Consider the following 23,190-nt stretch of genomic DNA (forward strand, 5'->3'; position numbering starts at 1 on the left):
CATCCATGATACAGATGACAGCCGTTTGAATCGGAATCAGCGCCTGATGCCAAGAACAAACTCCTCAACAATGTAATACTATGATCATCATAATATATTCACAAGATATGCAAAGTACATTTCAAACTTGATTTTAAGTTCCTCAGTTCTCGTTTCTCATTTTCAGTTCTCGAATACTTTCAACAATTTTTCACATTTATCACATGAATGTAAATAAATATCTTTGCTACTGCCACCTACATTTGGTAACTATAAGGTTCATCCAATGGATCTACTTAATTAGATTAAAATCACATTTGCACAACACACATAATAATGACTTTCTGATATATGTAAGGGTCTGGCTAGAGAAAGAACATATTCCAAACTCTAACTGTGATCGGAGCCATCGCTCCACCAATTTCTATGCTCGAGCTTCTACAGGATGGGACTCTCTCGGTCCTCCTGTCTAACCCCGCATTTCTACGTGCCGGGAAACACGGCCGCCGGATTACACGCCGGTCCGTGGTTCAACATTTCCTTACTATCTGAGTCATTCATCCAAATACACATAAGTCAAACAAGACTCCTCATTATCTATTTGACATAGTTATAGGTCAACTCTAATTTAATCAAACTCCAAGTCAACATTCTCATTAGGAAAAGTCAACATATTTTATAATTCAATAACTAGAGATTTTCAACAAATACAATTCCAAAAAGTATGACAAGGTTATGGGGGGTTATATAAGTTCTTTACATGCATATACATAAACTTATAATAAACACTTTATTTTTACTTTGAACACAAAAATGTATTATTCTTACTTTAAGTCAACATGCAAGATATAAATTAAATCAATCTAACATATTGTCATATGCTTCACATACTCAAGTAAATATAATATAAATGTCACATAGTAAGAAAGTTAAGAAGTGTGTATCATGAGCCATCAAGGATGCAAGAGAAATAATAAGAAATAAGAACTCCAAAATAAGAAAAAATAAGCTCTAAGAATAATCTTCAAGGTTTCAAGAATAATAATCCAAGCTCCCAAATTAATAATACTAGAACCTTACAAAGTTGATGATTTCGGCTTAGGAAATGATAAAATTATTTTCTATCTTTATCTCTAACTCCAATTATAAGTCCCTTTTCAGCATGTCTTATTAAAATGCTCATAAACTCTAGCTCCGAACTCCAAATTCAACGATTCAAGTGTCTAATTGCTCACAACTCCAAAATCCATATTTCTTAAGAACAAACTATAGTGTTAAAATGAGTAGAAGATGTTCGAAAATCCACAAAATAGAAGGTGTTTGAAATTGGCTTACTCTTAGTTGTCCAAAATGTTTGAGGGCAAAACATAACCTTTCATACTCCAATTGATGCAATTCTTAGGTCTAAAATGTGAGGAATTTTGTGTATAAGATCACTATAAGGTTTATTTATACATGCATGAAGAGAAAGATGGATAAACACTTCAAATTATGTCCATGTATACAGCTGACCGAAAAAGAACAACAAATTGTGAATGTTTGCTTGAGGATGATGGACTTATAGAGCTTGTATATGTACGTGTGAGGAATCAATAGAAATCTTAGGATGTCTACAATATTATAGTATAAAATATGAGGCACTTATTAAGAGAATTTGGGAGAAAAAGGATGATTTGTTGAAGGTATATAAGCTGCCAGAAACTATTGAGGTGAAGGGGTAGAAAGATGGGGATGAATCTCTCATTTCTAGAGGGATATAACATCGTGTAAGGTACCTATAGAAAGCTTAGAGCGTTAGGAAAGGTTTTCAAGTGGCAGCACTCAATTATATAGGGTATAGCTTTGGTAAACTATGGTATCTTTCAGCCCCTGCAATATTGTCACTGAACCTGATCTTTTTACAAATCTACACTCTTTTCTTAAATTATACCACACGCTACCTCAATGTAATGGTTTGGTATCTTCAATAACATGCATGTGGATGATATAGTAAAATATGAGTTCAAAATATACTCATTTACTATTGTTTAAATAATTTTAGAAGTAAGATAATAGTTTTGAGAAAAAATCCCAAAAACTTGCTTTTAGGAAATAGTATACTTTTGTTTGAAAACAACATAAAATCATAACCAAAACTTGTTTTTAAATACCAAATAACTATAATATCATTATAAAAACCTTTTTTTTTTCATAATATATTGTATTTAGATAAATATATTTTCTTTATATTCATATACTACTACTTTTATTTAATCTCTTAAAATAAGTTTTTGTTAACATAGTTTATGAAATTATATGCAAATACTATAAAGTTTTATCATAAGAAACCAAATTAATATGTTTATCAAATCAACCAAGTTTAGAAGGAAATTAATGTTATTTTAGTAAATCAAATAAACTTTAATAAAACTAAATACATTGAAAATCTTTACTTTAGTACAATAATAACATTAAACAAAACAAGACTTGGTTTGTTTAAACTTAAAAGTTTAAAATAAAAATTAAACTCTCATTATATTTGACACTTAAGGATAAATAACTAGATAAGTTATTAGCACTAATCCATATTCAAGGCTATTTAACCTAAGATTAAAAGAGGTTTAAAATTAGAGCTATTATATATGTTCTTTTGGATCATTCAAAGGGATTGGGAGATTAACGGGGATATAAAGCATCGTATACAGGCGGGTTGGCTTAAGTGGCGAGCAACCACTGCAGTGTTATATGATAAGAAATTCTCAAGCAAGTTAAAAGGAAAATTCTACCGGGCAGCATTCAGACCTGCTTTGCTATATGGGACCGAATGTTGGCCTGTAAAGAAGATTTTCGAACATAAAATGGAAGTTACAGAATTGCGTATGCTGAGGTGGATGTGTGGGCTCACTCTGATGGATAGAATTAGGAACCAAGAGTTTAGGGACAAACTAGGGGTAGCCCCTATATCTAGAAAAATGCGAGAGAATAGATTGAGGTGGTTTGGTCATATGCAAAGGAAGACTTTCGACGCCCCTGTGAGGAGGGTAGAATGCATTATAGTAGATGGTATGAGGAGTCGAGGTAGACCAAAGAGAACTTGGGATGAACAAATAAGAGTAGACTTGCAGAAGTTAAACCTCTCTGCAGATCTGACTAGGGATAGAAGCAGTTGGAGACGTCATATCCACGTCTTAGATTACAGATGGCCGTCTTTGACCTCTTAGTGTCCTCAACCCTTTGCCCTTACCATTTCCTTTCTATTTAGTTCTTTGTTTTCTTTTGTGGTGGTCCTTCTGTCTATAGGCCTTTAAGTTGTCTTGCTTGTATTTTTCTCGTCTCTTTATCTTTCTCGAGTCGGGGGACTCTTTAGGTTGCGCTCTCTTTTATGGGTATGAGTTGCCGCCACCCTTTCCTCCCCAAACCCTGGCCTTAGCTTTCTAAGAGTGGGATTTACTAGGTAGGATGATGATGATGATATATGTTCTTTTGAAGTTTAAGTTAACGTATTGATAAGTATGCAGAATTAAAAATGAGACACATAGTTAGAATAAGGCGATTATTTTCTATGAACAACTTGGTATTTTTGCAATGAATTAGAATTAGCTTGTCCAAGACTTGTACAAATCATTGGTGGTGATACCCTTCTTTCCTTGCTCCCCATGCCAAGAATCCAAAACTAACAAAATTCATAAACAAACCAAATTTAGGAATAAAGTAAAAAAAAATTGCTAGGACAAAAGAACCTTTTCTAATCCCACATCTTACACAGCTCTAACAAGCTTTTCTTGAGGTTCAAATTCCTACAGCTAAGTTTTTTTGGGAAAGATTACATTTTGGTATGATCAACAAGTATACCTACAACTTTAATTATTCTATACTTGTAATTTACTTTCCCCTGACCCCTTGTTTGTTCCTCTTATAAATGCACATATGTCGTTCCAGCAATTAATATCCAAGCCCTTCAAGGATTACCAAATCTAAAAAAGTGCCACTCTAATTAGCCAAAGATCTTGTGTGCCATCTGATTCTTGCATTATAGAAATGGCACTAATGGCTAAAAGAATGGGACCTGTGATTTGTCTTTTGATTATGATAATGGATATTGTAGCTGGGATACTTGGCATTGAAGCTCAAGTTGCTCAAAACAAGGTATATATGTGTTTCTTTCATTTGATCAATGTTGTTCTCGACTTTTTTTTAAAAGTCTCTTATACACAAATTAGAAAAATACGCTCTATTTGGATCATAATTATCAATTGGTCTATCAGTTAAATTTTTGTCAAAATCAAAATGCTAGTGGTATGAGTAACTTTTTATTACCATTTAGCTTTTTGTTTTATTTTCTATGATAAACTGCCAATAGTTAGGTACTCCATTTGTTACCAAAAATTCTCATAATATCAACAAACCAAGCTTCAATTAACAACTCAGATTTGGTATTAATGTTAAGTGTTATTGGATGTCATTAGTAGAAATAAGTAATTAAAATGGGTTTGTTTGTTTGGCACACATTGCAGATGAAGTTTATGAGAGCGTGGATATTTGAGTGCAGGGAACCGAGCTATGAAGCTTACAAGCTTGGATTGGCTGCATGTATATTGCTAGCATTAGCTCATGTTATTGCCAATGTGCTTGGTGGTTGTGTTTGTGTATCCTCTAGGGAAGAGTACACCAGATCTTCCTCTAACAAGCAAATAGCTGCTGCCTCTCTAGTTTTTTCTTGGTATGTATAAATTATTCACCAAACATAATTTTAAAGAGACCTAAAATGTTAGACCGCACAAGATTTAAAAAAAAAATACAAAACACTTTAGCAGTTATAACCATTCACTTTGATCCACCCCTCTATGCATCATTAATAAATTCAAAATGATTACTCCCTTCATTCTTTTAAGTTTATCCAATTTGAGTTTTTCACACTTATTAAGAAAAATAGAATATTTTATTACAGTGGGTATTATTTTAATTAGATAGTGGTGTAAAGTAATGATTGTATTGAAAGTATGAGAGAGAAAATTAAAATAAAATAAATTTAAAGAACAAAAAAGAGTGAGAGAGTGAATATACTAGAGAAATAAGGGAGTGAGAGAGAGAAATGAGGGTATATTAGGAAAAAAAGTAATTCAAAAATGAAAAGTATTCTAAAGTGGACAAACTTTTGAAACTACCCATTATAGTAAGGTGAACAAACTTAAAAGAACGGAGAGAATCTTCTTATCACTAACATTTTAAAATAAATTATAAATTTGTGAGATACTTTTGTGAGAACCGTCTCTTAATAAGATGACCTCAAAATAAGAAGCTCATATATTGATAATTTGTATTAATCGAGTTATTTAACCCATATATAATATAAGAATTTGTGTAAACTTGGAGGTATGTTGCAAAATTAACAATTTGTATTGTTACATTACAGGATTATATTGTTGGTTGCCTTCTCTCTACTTGTTCTAGGGACAGTATCAAACTCAAGATCACGACAAACATGTGGATTCTCACACAATCATCTATTCGTGATAGGAGGAATTTTATGTTTCGTTCATGGACTATTCCTTGTTGCTTATTATGTTGGTGCTAGTGCTGCTAGAGCGGAAGAAAATCAAATTTTCAAGCAACAAAGGCCCGCTGGCCCATTCCCTCTTCCTGTTTGAATGTTGATTACCATTTTCTTTCTTTCCCATAATTTTTTAAAGTATTTTGTGATATCACTATCACATCTCTGTTTTTTAGTGCTATCTTCTTTGTAAAGCTTGATTGATAAACCCAAATTAATAATGATTGTTAAATTAATGGAGTAGTTTTCCTTGGCAAATCCTTCGTGAATGATCCGTATTAATATGATATTGTCCGCTCTAACTAAGTTCGTACAAATTTGTTTTTAAACATCTTTTCAAAACATTTCATATTAATTTAAAGTTAAATCATCAACACACTGTTAGTTTTTTAATGTCAAACTTGGGATGTCTCAATAATATTGGACTCAACTATCGTAATTCAATGATATTTCAACTAGACTACAACAAAATAGATACTCCTAAAATTCAATGATATTTCACTTATAAATTCTTTTACTATAACCTAATTATAAGAATCATCTAAACCACTAATGAACAATAAATAAAGTTTTAAAGAAAGAATGGATTGATTTTGTTGTGATAAATCATAAATATATACAAAACAAATATATCTATTTATTTAATGGGGAGAACAATTATTAACATTGATAACATTATTTTTTTAATTAATTTTAATATTAATTAAAATGGAGCATGAAAATTTCACAGGATCCATGTCTTAGGTTTGAGTGTTATTTCACTCATAGGGTGAGATTTTTTCCATTTGAGTACTCAACACTCATAAATCGTAATAGGAGTAAATATTGCTCACCATCAATAATAAAAATAAAAATCATTAAAAAAAAGATTTAGAATTTTGATTAGTTTATAGGCATTAAGCAACCAATGGGGATAAGTCTTCAACCTGGAGACACTTTAAATGCATGATCATTAGGCGCACCACGCAAGCTTATTACATCATTCAAAAATTTTCACTGAATCTGGCCGTATTCTACATACGTGACAAACAAAAATGGAATACAGAACTATGAACTTTGAACATATCCACGGAATATTACTCTGGACCAATATCAAACGAATTTATTCAATTTCCATCCAAATTGAATTCCAAGCAAACAAGATGAATCAACAAATGCAAAAATTTCAAATTTACTTCATTTCCAGAAATTTGTTAACTGAATTAGTACCGACTACTTCTAAATCTGAAAACAAAATTAAAATTGAACGAAGTAGAATCTTGAAGCTAAACCCTAACTAACCTGTATTGAACCCCAGATCAAAAAAGAAAGTATAAGATGAGTAGTCATTTCGTATCTACAAGATTCTAAAACTGTCTTTTATCCTCATAGTTTACTCTTCTTCACGAGGAGTCTTGGTAGGTTTGTTTGGGAGAAGAAGGTTGTGAATGTTGGGCATAACTCCACCAGCGGCAATGGTTACATCGCCAAGAAGTCTGCTTAGTTCCTCATCATTTCTCACCGCCAATTGAAGGTGACGTGGTACAATACGGGTCTTCTTATTGTCTCTTGCAGCGTTTCCTGCTAGCTCCAATACCTTCATCATAAAAAAATAGAATGTTGAACACGAATTCAATAAAACCATGAAATTTGATTTCGAGAAACTAGGTCAACGAAACAAATATATTCTGGAGATCACTAGGATTGAATTACATATGAAGAAATCCTTATCAAAACCTGAAAATCAAACGCAAGATGAAATATAATTTGTATTGATAGCTCAAAAATCGAATAAAATGGGTGATATAATAACAAGGAAACCTTCACAAAAATGATTGCAAATTTTAAAGAAAAACAGAGCACCAAAACAAGATTCGGAATCAACGTTAAATTGAAGGTGAATCAAAAAATTGAAAATTGAAATAAATCTACGACCAAGATAAAAACTTTATTAGTTTTGAATTTGAAAACGACGATGTATTAGAGTTCGAACAATGTGTTTCAAACTCCAATATTGCCAAGATCGAGTGTATGAAGTTTTAGTGACAAACAAATTACGCTATCAACGATATCGATGTTTATAGGAGAAAATAATGCAATAAAATGACACAAAGATTTAACGAGGTTCACCAAACTATGGCTACGTCCTCCGGTGTGTAGTATCTCTTATATTATCAAAAGGAGTTTAAAGAACTCTCAAATATGGAGAATTACAATAGAGAAGAGATATAGGCTAGTGTTTGGCTTGGGGTGTATTTTGTGGATATATTCACCAAGTGAATGAGAGCTCTTATTTATAGGACTAGATACATGTAGTTGAATGGCTCACATAATTACATAGTTAATATTGAGTAATGAATACTAAGAATTAAGTCTAAGGAGTTGAAAGGTCGAAAACAAGCATCCCATGCACATCAGAGACTTCGCTCGACCGGAACAGAGAGCTCGCTCGGTCGAGCGGCTCGGTCGAGCGAGAAGCAGCAAAATTAGGGGCATTCTGTCTGACCGCTCGACTAACCAAAAGAGGCTCGCTCGGTCGAGCGGAGCTTGCTCGGTCGAGCGGAGAGCTCGCTCGGTCGAGCGAGTGGGTCGAGCGACCCTTCAGATCCTTTTGACAGCAACTTTGTTCGAGCATCTCATAAATCAACCCTTACATATTCTTCGTTAACCCATATTAACACCCATAATTCTTCATCAATACTCCACACAATTCATTACCTTATTAATCCATACTTAATCACCATCATAAACCACAATAATCAACTTAATACACCAACATTAACACATTCATGGGATTCCATCCCAAAGGTCACACATGAATCCACCTCATCAAATGTGCACTCAAGTCACACCAATCACAACAGAATTAAAGAAAAAAGAAAAAATTAACAAAACAAGAATACGTGACAAAAATTCGTAACAAATCGGAAGATTAGTGGCGAAACAAAATGTACAAAATGCAATTAGAGAAAACAAATTAAAAGAAAGGAAAAATAAAGAACGAAGACAAGAATCCGGATCCAAAAAATTAGCAACCTAAGCGAATAAATTACCCCAGCGGCGAATCGAAGAGGTAATCAATGGAATTTAAAACACCGAATAAAATTAAGAGTTTTCGAAGAAAGTTATGATCAACGAACAGGTATAAGCCGAAACTAAAAACGTAACAAGAACGGAGAAATTACCTCAGCAGCAAGATATTCGAGGACAGCGGCGAGGTAAACGGGGGCACCAGCACCAACACGTTCTGCATACTTGCCAGATTTTAGAAATCGGGCGATTCTTCCGACGGGAAACTGGAGACCAGCCTTACTACTTCGAGAAACACCTTTCTTGGCATGGGCGCCTGCACCGATGTTCTTGCCTCTTCCAGCCATTTGTTGAGACTTGAGAGAGAATGTGAGAAGCGGTTAGCGTTTGGAGTGTATTGTTGTCAAATAGGAGAAGTTTGGGGACGGTAATTTGGCGGAGAAAGTGAAGAATGGAATTGAAGGATGTATATAAAGAGTGGTGAGGAGAGTTTCTAGCCAATCAAATAGGAGGCACGGATCGAGTCAATTTGCCGTTGATTAAGATTTGATCTATGGATGATGTTTATTACTGATAAAGTGATAATCTAAGCGGTGGAACTTGGGTGTTTTATATGGCCTTCTATTCTCTTTATTTGTCCCATTTGATTTTGATTAGGGCTGGTAAAAGCTGACTGTACCTGCTAATCTGATTTGAAATCGATCCGAAATTAGCGAATTTGAGTTTAAATTAAGATTTTTGATCCAATTAATTAAATGGGTCAACCCGACCTGATCTACTTATTAAATGGGTTAGGTTCAAGTTGAATATTTAAACCTGAAAGAAACATGTTTAACCCATTTATTAAATGGGTTAGTCAGGTCAGGTCGACCCATATCATTTGATATTAACCCATTAATATTTAACCTTAAACTTCATATTTAATTCTTTACACTTTACTGATTACTCATTATTCATTCCATTTTCATAAAAGTAAAAACCCATTTCGACATTTTTCCTTTCCTGTTCAATCCATTTTATGATTTTCATAAAAGCCATTTCGGCATTTTCATAAGAATCCTAAGTCCCTAACCCACTATTCTCTTGTTCTTCTATTTCTAGGTATGTTATTTTAGTTTTTTTCTCTCTTGTTCTTCCATTTTCTTTGATTTTTTCGTTTGTTGTTGTTCTTCAATTTGTTGTTGTTCTTCGATTTTCTTCTGGATTTGATTTTTCTTGTATGTTTTTTTTTTTGGGTTTTGTTCTTTAATCTTGATAAGAACAAACCCATTTCGGCATTTTTTTCTATGTCTTGTTTTGGGTTTGTTCTGATTTTGCTATTCAAGAACCTTAAGCCTCTTTGCCTTTGATTTTTCTATTCTCTAATGTTCAGTTTTTGTTCTGATCTTGATTTTGCTATTCAAGAACTTTGAAGCATGTTTATTATGAAATGTGAATGTTTATGTGTTTAAAATTTAAATTTTGAAAAAATGGGTCACACGACTTGAAGTATATAGGTCAAATGACCTGAAATATATGAGTTCGATGACTTGAAAAAACCGAATAAAATCAAAAAAAAAAAACAGGTTAAATGGGTATTTAGCAGGTTGACCCGACCTTCTACAGATCAGGTCGGGGTTTCAATTTCTGATCCATTTAATTAAACAGGTCAGGTTCAAGTTAAGGGTCTATTAATCCATTTATATATGACTCGAACTTAAAAATGACCCAACCCGATCTGTTTGACACCCCTAGTTTTGCTACATTTGTCAATGCACGTTTTCAATTTTAAATATCTCTAATTGTGCTTGAATAAAAATTATAAAAAGTTGATATTAATAAAATTTACAATAAGATGAATTTTCAAGATCCCATATAACTATGTTGTAACTTGTAGATTAAGAACAAATCACATAATAAGAGTGATTGATGAATAGTGTTGAAAAACCAAACAGAACAAGTAAAACGAACAAGAGGAAGTATTTCCCTTTATATTTTTTGGTGGAATTTTCAAAGAAATAAAATATTGGAAATTACGATTTTTTTTTATCAAACCATTTTAAACTTGGGTAATTCCATGACGACTTTTTAAATTATTTACTAAAAATAAAATTAATAAAAATGTCGTACATATTTATAAATTATCTTAGGTGTGAGAGTTTTAGCATTTACTTAAAAATTTTATAAAATAATTAAATAACTATAAGTTATTTTTTAATTTCAAATAGCTTCATTTTTATAATCACTATAATATAAAATAATGGCTTAGAATTTATAGTAAGGACATTTCCTAACAAAATTTTAGCAAAGTAAAATTTACATACTAAATAAAAATACCTGCTAAACAAAATAGAAGCTTCTATTATTTTTATAATATTAGTTTTGATGTGGATGTAATATATCTCAGTTTATTAAAGCGATCGCATTTTATTTTATTTGAGCATTAGTAAAATAAATGCTTCTTAATTGATAACAATAGAATAAAATTTTGGTGGCTTAGACTCTCCGAAATATAGAGCTTATATATAATAAATTCTTTATCATACATTATCTTATCAAAAAAAAGAAAACGATTATACAATTAAGCAAGCTTGGAAAGAACATCATTGAGGCTGGACACAGTTTGTGCGTAGTACTTCTCTGCTTCAGGAGAGCTTTTAATTTTTGCTGCATGGTCCAACTGACATTCACAATAGTATACATTTGGTTAGTACTTAGCTTGTATATTAACTGAGGAGCTTCTAAACATATTCAACATGTTCGATCGCACATGGTTCCACAAAGATGAGTATCTCAATGTTAAATTATATAGTACTATATGTTAAGCATAACTATTAGAAATATATTATTGTCTTTTAAATTGCACAGGTCTTTTTAATTAATTTGTCAATTTTTACCCACAAATTATGCATCATAGGTATCACATTGTTTCTCACTTAAAAAATTGAATAGATCTAATTTAATAGTGAAAGTAACAAGCAAAACTGAGTTTAGTAGATAACTAACGAATAACGACTCATAACACATTAAATTGTTTACAGACAACAATCATCAAGCGTCCTTAAAATGCATATATAATGAATCTTATGTTCAATCAAACGAGCACAAAGCACAGTTAAAAGAGAGTGATATGGTGTTGAAAGAACTTTGTAGACAACTAATGAGTAACACTAACAACACTTATTACAATTAATTGTTAGAATAGGTAAAGTAAACCATTTACAAACATTAATTACATAACGCCTTAAAAACCCATATAAAACGAAGTCCTATGTTCATTCAAACGAGCACCGAGCAAAATTAAAGTGTGTGGTGGACCGGTGGTGTTGAAATAACTTAATAGACAAATAACGAGTAACGATTATTTGTCGTATAGGTGGTCATGTGACCATTTACGGACACTAACCACAAAACGTCCTAAAACAACATATAAAATGAATTCGTATGTTCATTCAAACGGCGAGCACATAGCACATTTGACATTACAATTAAAGAAAGTGGTGTTTAAAGATCAACTTATTAGTAGACAACTAACGAGTAGTAAGACAAACACTATAACTAACTGTCAAATAAGTCAAGTAAACCATCTATAAACATCAATTAAAAAGCCTATATAAAATATATTCCTTAACTTAATTAAAGAGAGTGGTGTTGAAAAGAGAAAGATGACTCACATTGTTGATATCATCGAAGAGCTTATTAGTGAGGACTTGGAGAGATTTCTTCTCATCTTTAGGTTTAGCAGAGATGACTGTTTTAAGGTCAAAGCGAAGGTACTCGGCCCTTAGACGAAGGTCATTTTGCACGTACGGCCATGCCTTCTTGTCGATTAAACTCTTGACATTCAAGATTTCTTTGGCTGAATCCTTTGCTCTTTGGGCTGCTTCTGTTGGAGACAAGGGTTGAAGGTAAAACCTGTCCTTGGTGTAGGGCAAACTACCATCTCTTGCTTGGTCTGAGTTCAATGTCCCAGCTGCACATAACCAACATGTTTAATTTGTCAAGAATTCACTAATACATTAGAGAATGATTTGTAAATTACAACTCAAAGTTTATGACTTTTACGAATTATAAACACCAAAGTTTCAAATTCTACAACATTCAGACCAATTCACATTATTACAACTATTTTAGTGGTCCAAATTTTAAGTAAAGTGGTCGGAATTCTGTCATCTTACCTGAACACTATATAGACCTTAAAACTTTAAAGGTTTTAATTTGCAAAATAAAAAAATTTAAAAAATACATTAAAATTATAATTCGCAACAATCTTAAACTTTAAAACTGTAATTCACAAATTATTTTATTATTAAATATTTAAATTTAAAATAATTTTATATTGATTCCATAAAAACTCCACAGTATTTTACAATGTTGATTGTTTCAATGAGTTTGATACTTTCTATTTATAGAAATTGACTCATTTTTTATTTCAATCTAATCTACAAACCAACTAAAATTAAAATGACACCAAAATCGAAGCCAATAATTAAGGGGAAGAGAAAAACTATTTTCTCATATCGCAAACAAAAATAGGACATGACTAGAAAAAATATGAATTATGATCATATAGTCTATCTATATCATTATGACCACTGACTAATTAATCTGATCCAATCAACTTTTTTTTTATTATAGATAGTATTTTTGGATTAATAACGGACACCAAATTTTATGTAGCTTTGCTCATGATGTGCAAACATGAATTAAAAATCATTAAAAAATAAAATATTACAATTTTAATAGGACAAAAGAGTATTCAAAAAACTAAAATGAATGAAAATGATGCAAGACATAGGAGTATAGGAGTCTAAGAAATTGAGTTGAATACTTACGAAGACCACCGGACGGTGGTGGGGGTGGGCCAATGGCGATGGATCTAGCGTCAGCAAGGACGGCCTTAACAATTGAGCCAGACGCAAGCCCAGCAGCAACAAGGCCCAAAGCAGCTCGACGGCTGGTCTCATTAGTCTCAGCTGAAACTTGCTGAGCCCGGACATTTAAGCCTAACTTAGGAAGCCCAACACGGGAGGGAGTTGGTCCACTAAGCCGACTAGAGCCACTAATCTGAAGACTTCCTTCTAAAACAGCTTGAGATGAGCCACGTAAGCCAGCCATTGAAGCCATAGCTTGAGCCATATCTCTCTATCTCTCTCTAGTAACTAACAAAAATGGTGGTGGTGTTAATTTCTCTCTCTTACAATAATATAATTCTGGTTGAGGTGGATGGTTCTCCAATGGGGTAGATCTTGTTTCATATACCTTATCTAATTTGGGGTCCTACTTGGATCATATTTGGATATTAGGTTAAACCTTTGGTGGTTGACATTTGCTTATGTGTTTCATTTATGGGATTGGATTGTGATGATTTGGACCAATGGTATTATGACATGTGGATATGATTAAAAAATTGCGATTCACTACCAATATAATTAAAGATAAAAAAAAGTTTGTCTTTCTCCATTATATTTTGATTTGGATCATGTTGATTCCTTGATTATGCCTCATACTTCCTCTTTAATACTCATTCACATATTATATTTATTTTTTTTTATCTTAATTATACTTTTTAAATATTTTACCCAATTCTAGTTAAAACAACCACCAATAACAACAACTACAATATAATGCCAAAATTTTAATTCAAAAATATTGAATTCGACTACATTAACCAATAGATGAACAATTTCAGTAGTTGTCCTCATAAATTCTTCATCAACATTAATTTTGATTTCCTATCATTTTAATCAATAAATCTGAATCCTTCACTTTAATTTTTCACTCTTGTCTTTTAAGTCGTCTTCTACCAAAAACCAAACAATAATATTAATGAAAATTTTATATTCTTGATATAAATTTCATAGGGGGATAAAAGTAGCTAGTAATCCCACCTATTCTAATCAAATATCTCAAATTCTTTTTGACATATACACATTAAATATTTCATTTCTTTATTTGGTAGCCTTTTTTCTTACGTTAGATACATTATCAAAGTTTCAATGAGTCAAAAAATATAAGGTAACAATGTAACATATTGTGAGTTGTAATTGGTGTAATGTTTCGGTGGAAACTTAGAAAAATTGAAAAAATAAGTTTACTTTTTAAAAATTCTATATTTTTGAAAAATTTTAATTCCTAAAATAAGCGTATTTGTGTCTGATCCTAAAGTCAGATATATTCGTTATTATCAACAGCGAACAAAAGGGAGACAGTGTTATAGTGTTGGAAGGAAAAAAAGTGAAAACAAATTTGTTCGTTGTTAGTAACAACAAACAAAGAATTTAGAATTTTTTTGACCAATTTTTTTATTCGTTGTTAGTAACCTAACTTAAATTTTGACAAGAAGATCTGGAAAATAAAATTTAACAAAGCGCAACATTTTTTTTGATGACAAATTTTTTTTCAATCTTTAGAACTTGCACCTACTCATTCTACGAATATAAAAGGAGTCCATTTAGGTCGTGAGCTATTGTGCAAAACTAGATTTGTAGGGAAGTGGAACCCATAACCCATTTATCAACTATCTAAAACCCCAAGTAGAAAAAAGAGCCCAGTCTTCTAAATTGATCACATTTTTCCTTTATATTTCAATAACAAGACTTGTACGGTTGTACATCCATAATTCCATATACTCCTAATAGTTCATAAGTAAAAGTGTATACTCAGAATTTTCGTTTACATCTCAATACTAGTCCTCGGCTGAAAATATTTTTGGATCTAACAACGGTAAGAAAATATGTTGAAGATAGAAAATTGATCGTATAAACATGCAACAAAAAAATTGAAACTTTGCATGCACTAAAAATTTTAAACATGCAATAATGTGATCAAAATTACCCTTTGACATAAGATGAATTGACTATTGCTCTAAAGTACTCAACATTTTAATTGCAACTAACAACAAAAATCAAGCAAGAAAATAATTACTCTAATATTTACATTATGTTTGGATAACAATTTTTGAAAGAAAAGGAAAGAAAGGAGGAAAGAGGAGAAGGGAAGGGAAGATAAATGAAAGAAAAATAACTCTAGTTTTTTTAGGAGGAAAGAAAAGAAAAAGAGAAAAAGATGAAAGTTTTCTCTCCAAATCTTTCTAACTTTGGTTACTTTTTATTTTTTTTTATCCAAATGAGAAATCTTTCACCCTTTTAAGTTCCTCCCATTCATTTCTCTCCATTTCCTTTTTATCTAAAAACACCAGAGAATACAGTTGACGTTACTGTTAATTGGTGCATATGTTTGAAACTTCAAAGATGATGTTTCAATAACTTCATATTCTATCGTACGTGGAGTTCTAACTAGACAAATTTGTTTTTTTTGCTATCACTAACAAAGGCTAAAAATACAACTATTGTGATAGACCATTTTTCAATGAGACATCTCAATAAAAAGGACCTATCTTCTCATAATTTATATTGGACTATTTACTTAATTATTGGGCACGTTTTACAAAGAGACCGCTTCATAAAACTTGTGAAATGCAATGCAAGTATATGAAAATTTCCTTTTTAAAAGTACTTATGATATATTTGGCAACTTGGAATTCATTTCTAAATGTTGAATCGGTCCAAATACTATATTTGGCAAATCTTGAATTTGGAAATATAAAATTGGTCAAATATCAAATTTTTTAAATTTCAAGTATTTAGGTGTCTTATACAATACTTGAATTTGAATACTAAAATTAAATTTCTTATTTTCAAATAAATTTTATGTTGCCAAATACTACCTTAATTCTTTTGAATTGGGTTATTTAAAGAGGGAAAACAAGAGTAGGGCACATATTTCATTGACTTGGGCTCACGTGGGCTTGGGCTAAATTCAACTTAGCTTTCTTCCTCTATGTTTGGCATGACATTTTGTTTAATATGGTTTTGCATGTCGTTTTTGGTACAATAGTTTGTATGAGATTGTTTCCGTACTATTAGTTTTTTTTTTTAATTTATCATTTTAAAATTATAAGTGATAATTTTAAGATTATAAGTGATTATTTTAGGACTATAAAAAGTGATCATTTAAAAACTGTGAGTGATGACTTAAGATTATAAGTAATCTTTATAAGAATCCATTGGAAAAAATTATAGTAACTTTTATTATAGAAATCCACAAGATCAAAAATATTTTTTTTTCAATATATGAACAAAAAAATATATACTCCACCAAAACGGTACTCACAAAGTATATAAGAAGATGGGGATGGGGATGAGTAAGAAAACAAAGCCAACACACAAGCATAAACAATGCAAGCACGATGGAAAACAAGTGTTTTATGACATCTTAAAGTACCCTTTCCCTAAATCAAATGATTTGTATTTTGTAATGATATTTAAACTATAACTATTAAACACACACATTTTCGACCACCCGGGTTAGAGTTTGGACAAAACACAATTTGCCCTCTAATAAAGTTTCTTTACATACTAGCGCACTTTCTCGCTTTATGATTCAATAACCAAAATAAAAATTTGTTTGCACTCTTTCTTGAATCCTTCTTCTGTCCTTGGAACTTGAAAGCCATTTTTTGAGCCCCACGAAGTCAAATGAATCAATCCTCGTAATTTTCAAAATCTTTACATATCGTAAAAATAAGATTTTAATATGTTTTGATCGAATAAGCGATCCCTGTTCGTTTGAACAAACCTTTTCCTATGCATTTAGCGTGCTTCTTTGTATCAATCTCTTCAATAAAATGGATACCTTCTTTCGAATCTCTTTCCATGGAAAAATCAATGGATGTTCCTTGCTTAATTTTCTCTTGACCATGCCAACTCAACCAACTTTCATTTTGACTCAATTTAACCAATTTCAACTCTACTAGACTTTGTTTGCTTGGGTCTCCTCGTCAATGCATAAGCATATTCTTTAGAGGATTTTGGTCTTGATACAACAAGAGCTAATCAAATATCATAAAATCAACTAAGGTGTAATGGTCAAAGTAATAGAAATAATTAACTTGAGGTTTGTGGTTTGAATCCTTCTAAGTTGTACAATTTATAAATTAAGTATTTTGTTATAATTTAAGAGACTTTTATGTTAAGTTATAGAATTATATCATTTAAAAACATAAGAATCTATTACTTTATCTTTTTTAATTCACTTATATATTTTCGTTTTTCATCAAACAAGGGTAGCTTGGTTTTATTTTTATATTTAATTTTTCCTATACAAAATTAATATTTAGTTAAGATCTTGAATTTTAAATTTTACTGTGAATTAAAAAAGTGAGAAATAAATATCAAAAAAGATATTAATAAATTACTATACATAATTAAAATATAGTTCATGTGAAAGGTTGTCATATTCACACTTTAAGGGGTGTTTAGTATAGGAATATTGTTGGAAAAATGTGACTCGAACAGGAAGAATGCAGTTGGCAAGCAGAGGAAGGTCCGCGGGCCGCGGAGTTCTCTGCGGGGCGCGGAGACTGTGCTGTCCCAGTCCGCGGGGCGCGTAATACTCCGCGGGGCGCGGAGTTGCTTCTGAACTCTGTTTCACGGCTCGCGTAGTTTTACATGGCTCGCGCAATGGCGATTTCTTGGCACGTTTTTTGGCCGGTTACTCTTAGTATTTGACGGTTTTTTTTAGTTTCTTAACCCTAATTTCTTTTTAACGTGAGGTATACTATATAAAGGCCCCATGTAATTAGATTAGGACGACAACAACGAAAAACACAAAGTGAGGAAAACTAAGAGAGAAAAAGCTTGGAGAGCCATTGTTGTGGTCTCGTGTTCATCTTGTAATCTCCCTGTTTATAGTGAAAAGTTTATTCTCGGTGCCGGTGGATGTAGCTATCACGTTGATAGTGAACCACGTTAAATTTCTCGGTGTGATTTTCTTTATTGTTTGTTTGAATCTTTATTGTTTCATTATTGTTTTTCCGATCTTCGCTTCCGCTGTCGCACAACAATTGGCATCAAGAGCTCAGGTTTAATCCTAGGAAGAGTTTTTGAAGGAAACAATGGTAGGAGATTCTACAATAAGGATTGAGAAATTTAATGGAAAGAATAGCTTTGGGCTATGGCAGATTAAGATGAAGGCATTATTAAAGCAGTTGCAGATTTGGCGTCCGTTGATCCCAAAGAGTGCGGCATCTACGTCGGGATCTGGAAACGGATGGACTGATGAACAGTTAGTAGTGATGGAAGAGAAGGCTCATTCTACCATCTTACTAAGTCTTGATGATCATATCATCACGGAGGTTGCTGATCAGGAGACGGCCGCAGAATTATGGTTAAAATTGGAGTCACTATACATGACAAAATCTTTAACCAACAAATTACTACTGAAACAGCGGTTGTTTAGCCTCAGGATGCAGTCAGGTACGCCATTAAGGGATCATCTAGAAAATCTTAATTCTATTTTACTAGATTTGCGTAATTTGGAAGTTAAGATATATGATGAGGATGCAGCGTTAATATTGCTTGTTTCTCTACCGAATAGTTATGAGAACTTTGTGGAGTCTTTTGTGGTTGGCAAAGATCGTTGACCCTAGAAGAAGTGAAGGCAGCACTTTATACTAGGGAGTTGCGTCAAAAGGCGACAGGTGATAATGAGAATTATGGCAGTGGGTTAGTTGTTAGGTCGGGTAGAAATTCTAGAAAGGATAAGGGATCTAACAATAGTAACGGTGCTAGGTCGGATACTTGTAATAGTAGAGATGGGTCTAGCAACACCAAGACCATAATATGTTATCACTGTCAGGAACCAGGACATTTTAGGTCTAAATGTCCAGAATTAAAGAATAAATCTCAGGCCACAGTAGTCGAAAGTAAACAGAACAAGAGCTATGATTCGGAGGAAGATTTAGCATTGATTAGTTGTGTTGAGTCTAGTGATTTGGTTGATAGCTGGATTCTTGATTCTGGTAGTTCGTTCCATATGAGTCCTCGTCGGGATTGGTTTGATACTTATGAGTCTTGTTTTGGGGCTTCAGTTACGATTGCTAACGGTACTCCATGTGAAGTAGTAGGTATTGGTTCCATGAGACTTCGGACTAGTGATGGGAGAAGGGTTACTTTGACTAAGGTGAGGCATGTTCCTGCATTGGAGAAGAACTTGATATCGCTTGGGACCTTAGATGATTTGGGGCTCAAGGGTGAGTTTAGCAATGGGAAAGTGAGTTTCTTTAAGGGTTCGGATTTGATACTTAAGGGTGTCAAGGTGAAATCCCTGTATGTCTTTCAGGGTGCTACGCTGCCTAGTTCTGCTGTTAGTGCTTCTACTTGTCACCAGGAGATGACGATTTATGATAGGCATGGTCATACGGGTGAAAGTAGAGGGCTGGAATTGTCCATTGAGAATCGTCTTACAAGTGTCAAGGATGCCTACCTTGAGGAAGACAAGCATTGTGTGTTTGGGTTTAAACACGGGTTTGAGCTTAGCATTGAAGCTCATGATCACTTGTATGGTAAGATGGTTAGTTGGCTACACTTGGATAGTTCGTTTTGTGGATTTGTTATGTTCTGTGTTTTAGGTATTTTGTGGCATCATACCTATGGGATAACACCATTGCAGAACGGTGTTACAGGAATAACAAATTGGACCTTGTTAGGGGGAGTCTTATGCATGCTCTCTGATACTTGGTTGTTGAGTAGATACTGGATTAGTTTGTTCGATCGGGGTTTACACACGGGATTAGAGGTGCCCAGTATGTGTGTGGTGTGGCTCAGTAGGGTATCGTGCTATCTCATATTTGGAGTCTTGTTAGGGCTTTGGTGTGTTGTTGTGTATTTTGCAGCAGCCGGTTATGGTGATAGTGGTACCGAGTTTGAGGTGGAGTATGAGGTTAACTCCTTATCCATCTCTGTTCGACCCTAGATTGATGGTGTTGATGCTACCCCAGGTATCTCTCTGACTGTGATTTCTGGTGCTATCTTTATCTCTGTGGATAGTTTAAAGGAGTCAGTACAGGGAACATTCCGCCGATCTAAAGGGTTTCAAGAAAAGCCTATATGTGTTATCGAGAAGTCTAATAGGTTGGCTGTAGGGAGTGTTGTTTTCGTTGCTATAAGTGTGGAAGGTTATGCATTGAACCTTGTGGGATTGGCAAGGTTGGTAGCCATTTTTGTGGAGTCACTTGGACCTCCAACTTATGAGCACGTTGTAGAGTATAGTGAGCGGGCGCAGTGGCTTGCTATGACTTTACGTATGAGCAGAGTGTGGGAACTGTTGTATGGACTGGTAGTGTTACTTAGCTCAATTACATCACCTCATTTTGAGACTAAGTCGGTCTACATGTCTAGAGTAATGGTTCGGTGTTTGAAGTATGCGGTGATGTGTACTTGTTTTGCGCATGCCAGAAGTGTCATTTGCAGGTTTGTGACTCAACCTGAGTGGGGGCACTGGCAGGTAGAGATTTGTTCTCTCTACGGTTTGCTTGGATCAGCTGTTGTGTTTCTTATGTACGAGAATGATATTAAGTGCTTTGTTACATCGGTTGAAGCTTGGGTTGTGTTCGCTGAGTTTGATTATGTCTTGATCTCGGTGATGGTTCTTTGTGATCAACCTTGTCTGGCTTTTGTGTACTACGATTGTGTGTTTAGTGATCAGGTACTTGATGTGCGGGAGAAGCACAGTGTGGTCAGATTTCATTCGGAATGCACGTACATGAGGATAGAGGTAAAGAAGGTAGGATGGTCTGACAGTCCTAGTAGATTCTTTACTATGCTGGATTCATTAGCATAGGCCCTTAGGGGCGGTGTGAGGGAGCTCACAGGTGGAGGTGTGCACAACCTCAAGGTGGAGCTTGCCTCGTGTACTCGTGATGCAGGTGGAGCATTATGAGTGAACTTGTGATGCTAGTTGAGCGTTATGAGTTGTTATACTTGGAAACGAGTATGTGATGGGTCTTAGTTGAAGACTTATCGGGATGGGTCTTGGTTGGAGACTTGTCGGGATGTATGGCTTATGCTTGAGCTTTGCATCGGGTTTGGCTTGAGAATATTTTTGTTTCACTATGGTTTGATGAGGTAGTGGTTGACTACGTGTTCTCGTCAAGGTGGAGATTGTTGGAAAAATGTGACTCGAACAGGAAGAATGCAGTTGGCAAGCAGAGGAAGGTCCGCGGGCCGCGGAGTTCTCTGCGGGGCGCGGAGACTGTGCTGTCCCAGTCCGCGGGGCGCGTAATACTCCGCGGGGCACGGAGTTGCTTCTGAACTCTGTTTCACGGCTCGCGTAGTTTTACATGGCTCGCGCAATGGCGGTTTCTTGGCACGTTTTTTGGCCGGTTACTCTTAGTATTTGACGGTTTTTTTTTAGTTTCTTAACCCTAATTTCTTTTTAACGTGAGGTATACTATATAAAGGCCCCATGTAATTAGATTAGGACGACAACAACGAAAAACACAAAGTGAGGAAAACTAAGAGAGAAAAAGCTTGGAGAGCCATTGTTGTGGTCTCGTGTTCATCTTGTAATCTCCCTGTTTATAGTGAAAAGTTTATTCTCGGTGCCGGTGGATGTAGCTATCACGTTGATAGTGAACCACGTTAAATTTCTCGGTGTGATTTTCTTTATTGTTTGTTTGAATCTTTATTGTTTCATTATTGTTTTTCCGATCTTCGCTTCCGCTGTCGCACAACAAATATAAAATGTAATGGAAAGGGAATTGATATAAAGGGGTAAGGGTAAGGGTAAGGATTGTAGTTATTTGTTGTTTGGTATAACAATGTAAGGAAATATTTGTTTACATTTCCCTTACTTGTTGTTTGGTTTAATTTTTAATTGCTCTGAAAATGTGATGATACAATGAAATTGATAGCAATATTTAAGAAGTAAAATTATACGCTCTCTAATAGTGGAAGCTATGAAATTGCAATATATAAAATTTAAATTATAATTAGTTGGCCTTAATTACAGTTTTTTTTAATTTGTTCAAAATGATCTTTAAAAGCCTATCTTCCTTGACCCATTATTTTAGAAGGAGTTTACTTCTTTCATTGTTATATTATTTGAAGTTTTTTTTCTCATTATTCATCTTATTTGTTTTTTTTTTTTGTATAAACTATTCTTCTAATTCTTGCAATTACTTTTAAATACAAAATGTATGAATTAATAATGAATGTTATATTGAGAAAAATTAAGAGAAAAAACAGTAAGTAATTTTGAGTAAAATAGGAGAGAGAAAAGGAGAAGGAAATAAGAAAAATGGCATGTAGACATGGAGTAATAGCAAATCAGTATAATTTGTTGATGGAGGAGGGTAATGGTTTTTGTTATAGGATGTTTATAGGAGGTAACAAATGAAAGGAAACCATTAACCCTGAGAAAATTGGGTTATCTTGGATGTCCAACCAAACGCTTAGTAACGGTAATGCATTATTCATTCCGTTTCTTGCATATAAATTTAACAAACCAAACGCCTCCTAAGAGCTTACAATCATATAATTAAAATTACTTATGGATGACTACTATATTTGAAAATTCATATAAGATATAACTATATATAAATGAAATTTAATTATATAACTATATTGTGAACTTCAAGCAAGTGAATTAACAAAATATATTATATGATCATGAGGTTTGTTGAGGTCAATTAAGACTATTTATATATGAAAATTTTGCAAATTTTTCCTAATCAAATTTGAAATATTGAAATATTGAAACATTTTCTTATATCAGTTCAAAATCATTTTGAAGCTACTAAATATATTTTCTACTTCTGTCACTATCACAAATAATGAATTTAAGCTAAA

The 23,190-nt window shown here is 33.4% G+C and overlaps 3 protein-coding genes across 3 annotated transcripts; 1 reads left to right on the plus strand and 2 right to left on the minus strand.

Moving 5' to 3' along the window:
* The first annotated feature begins 3,897 nt into the window (after window positions 1-3,897).
* LOC130815883 (protein DESIGUAL 2-like) lies at window positions 3,898-5,800 on the plus strand. Its single transcript, XM_057682396.1, has 3 exons — window positions 3,898-4,104; window positions 4,473-4,678; window positions 5,372-5,800. The coding sequence occupies exons 1-3, from the start codon at window positions 3,997-3,999 to the stop codon at window positions 5,604-5,606; spliced, it is 549 nt and encodes a 182-aa protein (XP_057538379.1). The 5' UTR covers window positions 3,898-3,996; the 3' UTR covers window positions 5,607-5,800.
* Window positions 5,801-6,221: 421 nt separating this feature from the next.
* LOC130815885 (probable histone H2A.3) lies at window positions 6,222-8,947 on the minus strand. Its single transcript, XM_057682398.1, has 2 exons — window positions 8,674-8,947; window positions 6,222-7,085 (listed from the first exon to the last, which is right to left on the minus strand). Exons 1-2 carry the CDS (start codon window positions 8,863-8,865, stop codon window positions 6,882-6,884), a joined length of 396 nt encoding a protein of 131 aa, XP_057538381.1. The 5' UTR covers window positions 8,866-8,947; the 3' UTR covers window positions 6,222-6,881.
* Window positions 8,948-10,999: 2,052 nt separating this feature from the next.
* LOC130815882 (oxygen-evolving enhancer protein 3, chloroplastic-like) lies at window positions 11,000-13,798 on the minus strand. Its single transcript, XM_057682395.1, has 3 exons — window positions 13,333-13,798; window positions 12,172-12,470; window positions 11,000-11,177 (listed from the first exon to the last, which is right to left on the minus strand). The coding sequence occupies exons 1-3, from the start codon at window positions 13,634-13,636 to the stop codon at window positions 11,079-11,081; spliced, it is 702 nt and encodes a 233-aa protein (XP_057538378.1). The 5' UTR covers window positions 13,637-13,798; the 3' UTR covers window positions 11,000-11,078.
* Window positions 13,799-23,190: the final 9,392 nt, after the last annotated feature.

Source organism: Amaranthus tricolor, chromosome 6 (assembly GCF_026212465.1).
Source record: "Amaranthus tricolor cultivar Red isolate AtriRed21 chromosome 6, ASM2621246v1, whole genome shotgun sequence".
Classification (NCBI taxonomy): domain Eukaryota; kingdom Viridiplantae; phylum Streptophyta; class Magnoliopsida; order Caryophyllales; family Amaranthaceae; genus Amaranthus; species Amaranthus tricolor.

Coding starts and splice junctions, on each gene's coding strand:
- LOC130815882 (XM_057682395.1), bottom strand. CDS start 13,636: ATGGCTCAAGCTATGGCTTCAATGGCTGGCTTACGTGGCTCATCTCAA. Junction 12,471..13,332: donor ACCACCGTCCGGTGGTCTTC/GTAAGTATTCAA, acceptor GGTTATGTGCAG/CTGGGACATTGAACTCAGAC. Junction 11,178..12,171: donor TCTTCGATGATATCAACAAT/GTGAGTCATCTT, acceptor TGTGAATGTCAG/TTGGACCATGCAGCAAAAAT.
- LOC130815885 (XM_057682398.1), bottom strand. CDS start 8,865: ATGGCTGGAAGAGGCAAGAACATCGGTGCAGGCGCCCATGCCAAGAAA. Junction 7,086..8,673: donor TCGAATATCTTGCTGCTGAG/GTAATTTCTCCG, acceptor TTTATGATGAAG/GTATTGGAGCTAGCAGGAAA.
- LOC130815883 (XM_057682396.1), top strand. CDS start 3,997: ATGGCACTAATGGCTAAAAGAATGGGACCTGTGATTTGTCTTTTGATT. Junction 4,105..4,472: donor CTCAAGTTGCTCAAAACAAG/GTATATATGTGT, acceptor CACACATTGCAG/ATGAAGTTTATGAGAGCGTG. Junction 4,679..5,371: donor GCCTCTCTAGTTTTTTCTTG/GTATGTATAAAT, acceptor GTTACATTACAG/GATTATATTGTTGGTTGCCT.